General features: G+C 34.2%; 1 protein-coding gene across 2 annotated transcripts; it reads right to left on the reverse strand.

The window, feature by feature from the left end:
* Window positions 1-2,121: 2,121 nt before the first annotated feature.
* Window positions 2,122-7,145, reverse strand: LOC141670380 (WD repeat-containing protein YMR102C-like). 2 transcript variants are annotated; one of them, XM_074476197.1, is made up of 9 exons: window positions 7,025-7,122; window positions 6,370-6,732; window positions 5,082-6,241; window positions 4,881-4,971; window positions 4,541-4,698; window positions 4,388-4,439; window positions 4,211-4,290; window positions 4,026-4,119; window positions 2,122-2,928 (listed from the first exon to the last, which is right to left on the reverse strand). In XM_074476197.1, exons 3-9 carry the CDS (start codon window positions 6,012-6,014, stop codon window positions 2,387-2,389), a joined length of 1,950 nt encoding a protein of 649 aa, XP_074332298.1. In that variant the 5' UTR covers window positions 6,015-6,241; window positions 6,370-6,732; window positions 7,025-7,122; the 3' UTR covers window positions 2,122-2,386. The 2 variants fall into 2 exon arrangements, with proteins under 2 accessions (XP_074332298.1, XP_074332297.1); XM_074476196.1 differs by having other exon boundaries at window positions 6,370-7,145.
* Window positions 7,146-7,347: the final 202 nt, after the last annotated feature.

Below are 7,347 nucleotides of genomic sequence, written 5' to 3' on the forward strand. Positions count from 1 at the left end.
TCTGTTTCTCTTATAGATGATTTATAGATGATGTGAAACAATTCCTAACAATCTCTCATTCAAATATCAGACACGATACATGTCGAATCTTTCACATTATTGTGTGCTCTGCTCCCCCGAATTATAGTGACATCTTTCTGGCTCTCCCTAGGCGCATACTAAAAGGCTCATCTGTCTTTTACTTGAGCTTATACTGGTTAGCCCATTTGTCTCCTCCTAGATTTATTTGGGAGCCCGTTTGAGATTGTTCTACACCGTTATAATCATATGATATTAACCGTTTTGGACCCACTAATTCTCAAATACATCATTTGCAAAAGTTAAGCACCGACCACAAATATAACAAATAAGGCTGACCGATCCGAAAGTTAGCTTGATAAACTAAACAATGTACAAATTAAATATTTAAATTCATATTTACGTATGTTTTAAAGTATGTTTTAAAATCGATTGTTACTATCCTGAATATATCTCTAACTCGATTGAAGTTGATTTTTGTTACATCCAACTTTATAACGGTTTATCTATTGTGGTTGAGGTTTGGATTCTTGTTCATGTTTGATTCCGTTCAACCCAACATTTATTAGAACAAATAAGTCTAATTAATTAAAAAATTATTTAAAAGAATAATTTGAACTTAATTTTTACAAGAAAAATTGCAGTTGCTCATACTAGGAGGTAAACATTTAAAATATTAGAGAACGTACTTGGCTCCCATTTGTTTTGAATCATAGGAAATGGGAGACATTAAGCACCATATCTTGAACTCCAGATCCACAAATTATAATTTAAATAAAAAAATGGATACGAAAGGAGTAAATGGAGCTGAGGATGACATTGGATCCTGATATTTGTAATGAAAACAAATAATGATGTCTTGGGTTTGAATGTTTGATAGTGGAGAAGGAGGTGCACTACTCATGTGTTTTGTTGCAAATAATCAAGTAGTAGTACATCTTAGTATCTCACGTGTGATCTTCTCTTTGCATCTTTACTATCATTGCATTTGTGCTGCTATCTCACCATTGCTAATTGGCCACCCAACCTTTGTCTATTTACATAATCGTATTAGTATTAGAAATTTTGGAAATCAGAACTATTCGGTTAAGATACCGATTTACGATTTATCTGACGATTTTTAAAAAATCTGATGATTAATTGGTGATTTTTCGGGAATCGGTCAAATCGGACAAATATTTTTGACCAATTTTTAACCGATTTATCGGCGATTTTTGAAAAATCGGCAGATTTCTATAACAGAGAATCGTATACGTATGATAGAGCTTCCATAAATAAATTTAATTTCATACTACAATTTTATGGGCTCTTAATACCTTTTAGTTGACTATATATACGGTTTTTTTAGTGTGTGTCCAAAAACATATATTAAGAATCTGTATTTGATGAGTTATCAAAATTTTATTGATGAAAATTTCTGTGAATGTAGAGAGTTCATGATTATTAATAAGCTCTGCATCAATAAAATATTGATAATTTATCAAGTATGAATTCTTAACATATATTATTCGACACATATTAAAAAATTCGATATAGCAATAAACAGATCGCCTCAATTTTGTGGGCCCGGACGGGACAGGGATGTTAACGGAACAAGTATTAATAATCTACAAAATTACATATGTTTTGTAAACAGGGCCTGATGGGCTTTGTCTATTTTTCAAGTTATTTCTGTTTATTCCAAACAATTAAACTGTACAAGTTACTTGAAATAGATGGAAAACCGTTATATAAATATTAGTATGATATCGGGATTGCAACACACCTAACCGGAACGAGAATGAGATTTAAATATAAAAATGTGTTTGAACTTTATTCCCATTGTTTGAATCACGAGATTACAAGTTTACAACGCAATTAATGCAAACTAGAATAAGATTTTAATACAAAAATGAATTAAAACACCATTTCATTCCTGTTAACCAGGTTGATGCACGTGATCCAAATGTAATCTTTGCTCAAATAATATGTTAATTTTTTGTTTAAAATAACAAGTTCGAAAATGACAGACTAATTCGTGTCCTTGTTTTGGCTCTATAGAAAAGATTTGTTGTTTTACGCGTATTTTAAGATGAATAAAAAGAATAAGGAACTTGTATATAATCCTGTGAGCTCCAAGCTCATTGTTAACGATGATTATCATTTTCAATTCAATAATAAATCAATATATTAATAAGAATGATACTAAGAGAAAACAATATAGGTAAAACCTGAGCAACTGCAGAAATTGGGCACTAATAGTAATCACTAATCTAACTACTAAGACAATGTATTTACTTCAGCCCTACCCTGCTGCCCAGAATGCACCATATGGCTACATCAACTAAAATATGTACTTTTTTGATTTCGGATTTGTGTGATCTCACTCCTAATTTTTCACAGGCAATCCATAATTGTGGAATGTTCTGATCATGCCATCCGAACCAGCTGTTACAATCACTAAACCCCATGTGTCGTGGCTAAAACTGCAATGGTTCGTCTGAAATGCTTGATCATTGTCATAGAGCTTGTGATTGTGCTCTGGTTCTGGTACATCCCATAAAGGGAGTCTTTCCTCGGGCCACGTTGCAGTACCCCTAAATGATCCATCCATGTAGAACCAATTTGCTAATGAGAATCGTTCTGAATCTCGGATGCACTTGGTAGAATCTTGAATATCTTGTTTTGGCATGGCACATTCACGACAAGCACAAGCCTTTTGGTTATTATCTCTGTTGGACCATGGAACTGCAACAGACACACCTTCGCATAAGAAATGCTCACAAGAACGTACAGATCTTGGGTGTTTTGAAGGGACATGCTCGTCGTCATAGTTCCAGACATAAATATGGGAGTCCTCCCCAACTGATATTATGTGTTTCCCGGATGATGTAAATGAAGCCGACATCTGACTTCGGGAATTTGAAAGACCTGTATTTTTTAAAGTAAATCACATGGTTAGAAAGACAGCAAGATAAGAAATAATAGTAATGCTTTACTTGCAAACACATGCGTACAGAGATTAAATTTTGAATGAAACTATGTATCTGCAGTCCACACAAGTGAGACTGCTAGAAATGTGCATTCCAAGTTAGAGCTACGTGGTAACTAAGTCATTTTAAAAATGCTAAACTTTCAATAAGAAGTTTATAATAATAACTTCACGACCCCTGATGACAACTGTTGCTACTTGGCAGTTTTGGCACTAATCCAGGCCTTAAACACGCAATGCATGTATCAGGAAATACAGTACATGGATACACCTTTACATGTCTAAATTGATTTTTCTAACATACCAGCACTCGTTTTTCAAGGTAAATTTTTACATTTTCAAGCCCGAATAGTCCTTATCAAACGAAAGTTTCCCCATACATCTAAAAATTGGAGAGTGGAGTCTCTCGTAGAAACTCAACCAGTATGTGGTACTACATTCAACAGGGCACCATAAACAAAGCATAACAAGCTTGCGTTAAGAATTCTCTAAGCAAGAGTTGTAAAAATTTGACTACAAAAGCTTTATTGCTAAGATAGATAAAGGTAGCACAGCATTCAAAAGATCTTTGCCAGGAATAACAAAGATCTCATTCACTGAATAACTATAACTAGCAAATGCAATGTATTATCTAAATTTATGTATAGCCACCTGAAAAGTGAAAAGGTTCCAATTGACATTTTTAAGTCAACTCAGTAGATCCAGTCAAAGTTGAACAGTCAAATGACCATGAGCAGTGTATTAGTCATCTCTACATTGAAAGTCTATGCAACTTAGCGCAATCGAGTATTATGCTAATATTAATCCTACTAGAAAAGTACGCGATCACATATGTAATGAGCTTTTTATGGCTAAAATATATTCCATTTTAGTTTTATGAGATGACATGACTATCAGGAGATATCTCCATAACGTAAAAATGAAAATGTATACATAAATTGCAAAAACTGAAGAACAAATAAAGAAGATGAACTCCTCAAATGAAACATTAATATATACAGAGCTAACTTATCAAATTATCAGGTTAGTAAAGTACCTCTGTATTTATGGATGATGTCAATTCCATCAAAAATCCGAATTTTGGAGTCCTCTGATGTTATCATTACCTTTTGGGAGTCTTTCTCTGTAAACTGCAGGAAACATATACCCCTTCATGTTACAACATTGTTACTGAGATATATCAAAGGAAAACTAGCATTAAAATGTTTTACAGTTAGCAACCTCAATGCCGGTGATTCTATTGCCCGAGAATCTCTTTTTACCTTGAACTTGAAATTCAGCAGCAAGTAGGAGATCATTGCCTACAGAACCACAACTTTATATTAAGCACAAGTGCACAGCCATAATAATATACAAAGAAAGCATAACCACAAAAACGTATAAACAGTCTTTATGTACCTGATGCATCATAGAAACGGCAGGTACCAGAGAGGGAACCAACTGCAAAATTCTGTTAAAAATAAAGAAATTGAACAATTTAATTAATTGTCCAAGGTACTGAATGAAAGTTTCAACAATTTGAGTCTGTTTGTTCAAAAATTTGTTACATACGTTTCCATTTGGATGGTAGCATGTTGCAGTAATCACGTCTCGTACATCAGCCCAATCAACTACTCGCTTCTCATTGACTCCCCAAATTCGAACTTTCCCATCAATTGACCCACTAATGAAGTAATTTTCATCAACAGGATTGAATTGAGTGCACGTCACTGATATCAACCAACAAAATTAGAGGTGAAAATTCATTCTTTATATGTTAGATATGAAGTTTGCAAAGTTACTCCACACAAAAGTAGACTTAAACAGTGATCGTTTGAAGAACTTCAGGAAAACATTTAATAGTACTACAAATATGGAAAGATATGAAAACAGTAGGCTTTTTTTTACTTACCATAGTTTTTGTGATTAAAAACCCCAAGACATTTATCATGTCCCACTTTCCACAGTCGAACAGTTTTGTCTTTGGACGAGGAAAGAAGACACTGCAAAAATAGTAAGGAAATAAAATTCAGTTAACCAACAGAAGTCAAATGAAAAAGAAAAAATACTTTAACAAAAAATGTGATGTTGAGAAAGTTGGTACATGACTCACATTAGAATTGGACCAAGCCAGGTCCAAAACATCACTGGTATGACCATGTAACTCTTGCAATGGCAATTCCTCCATCTGGAAATCTGTATCTGGAATAACAACTGAAGTAAGACTCAACTTCTTCGACCCAGAACCAGATATTCCATTTCTCCCCTTGTCAATACACAATTTTTTGCAAGAGGTGCAGGTCGTTGTAACATGCCAAATGCGAACTACCCCATCTTCACCGCCACTTGCCAGATACTGGCCATCTGGACTAAACTTCATTGTCCAGATAAGGCCTTCATGCGCATGAAATTCTTGTCCAACATACACTGCACTCATCTCCCGGCACTTCTTGTTATTTTTCTGCACCTTCAATCTACCTGATTTTGCTCTTCCCATAACTGATTTCACATCTGGCCCAAGATTTCTTTTAAACTTGCTTTTTAAGCTCTTCCACAAACTCCTTGCTCTTCTCTGGTCTACCAAAAATTCCTCATTTTCACACAAGTGAGTTTGAGGTGGACTGTGCCCAGTATGTTCAGCGGAGATAGAAACTTTAACATTTTCCCAGTCTGGGGAAATGCTAGATTCCATTTGATCGTGGTCTAATTCATCGACCATACAATTGCCTTTCCTACTCGAATCCCTCTCGACACAAACCATGCTATCCTCTACACTACGAAATGACAACGCACAGGAACTCGAAACAGCTCCACTACAATCTCTCACCCTATCTGATCCTGATTCAGGTGAAGCAGACGATTCAAGCAATCCCATTTCCGTCATGAATCTTTCTCGTCGTTCATTTACACTCCGAGGCTCACACATCCAAACCTCATACCCTAACTCTAAAGGGCTCAAATCTTCATTTTCAACAACAGACTCTTCTGAGGACAAATAATCTGCACTTTCGAAGAAAACCTCTTCATTTGCATCCAAACTCGGCATTTCTTAATACAGTCCAAAAAACCACCTCAACCCCCTAACTCTTCAATCAGAAATTCATATAATCATATGCCAAACATCACAATCTTAAATACTCAATTTAACTAAATCTACGGCCCACGTTTAAGCAAGGACTACTACAAAACAGTTGAATTGAGCACAAACTGCCAAGTAGTATTCAACTAAATAAAAAAATAACTTCACAACCATGCCCAAGTACAAGGAACCATCTGTTACAACAATATATTATAACCAAAGTTAAGATCCCTATACAAACTTAAGTAAAATATAATCAAACTACATAAAACAAAACACAAACTAACAATGTTCAAATACTATGTAATGTAATAAAATGTACCTTGATTCGCTCAACACAAGAAACAGCAACATCCAACACTATCACCGTCCCTCCTATGATTAAGGTTGCTGCATTCACATCTCCATATACACAACCTTTATATATGTAATAACTATATATCATTTCAAAACACACCCAAAAATCTCTTCTAGGCCTTTTCTTCAACAAGGGGTCTCAAGAAAATCAAAAAGATTAAACCCCTTAATATCAAAACCCACCAAAAGGGCTTTAAATTAAGGGTTTAACACCTCGAAGTTTGTGAACAAAACTAATGCACGAGCGGCGCAAACATGTACTAGACATAAAACACACTTTATCTGCATCAAAACTATCTTTACTGCTGCAAAAGTACCAACACTTTCTCTGCAAAATAGACACAATATACACACACCAAAAGTCAATCACATAAAACTAGACCAAACCACTTGATCACATTACTATACTGTGTATATATAGAGATATTTTGTAAACAAAGTTGACATAAAACTGAAAATCTTGGAGACCCAATTAACCATTTTTGACAAAAACTTACATTTGGAGAAAATGGAATGCAAAATCAAGAAAAGGCATGTAACATTTTTAAGGCTAATTTGAATAAATTAAGGCAATTAATGTTGGACAAAACATTCTTAAAATATGAAACTGTAGTTACTACCTTAATTAAAACCGATAAGACAAAGCATTATGTCATTACAGGGTGTTTAGATTTTTTTAATAATATTTAGAAAAAGCAAAAAAAGCTATCTATCAAATTAAAGAGTCTGTAGCCTATACTAGTGCTAGCACAAATATAAGGGGTAGCTGTAAATCTTGTACCTGTATTAAAGATAGATTTGGAAAAAAATATATATAAGATATATACAAAATTATGATAATAATAAAAAAATATATATTTGGGATTTTGAGTTTCATGGAGAAAGCGATAATTTATTACAAGAGGTACGGAATCAATAACCCCTTACATTTAAGTGTTTTTGT

Source organism: Apium graveolens, chromosome 7, assembly GCF_009905375.1.
Source record: "Apium graveolens cultivar Ventura chromosome 7, ASM990537v1, whole genome shotgun sequence".
NCBI lineage: Eukaryota > Viridiplantae > Streptophyta > Magnoliopsida > Apiales > Apiaceae > Apium > Apium graveolens.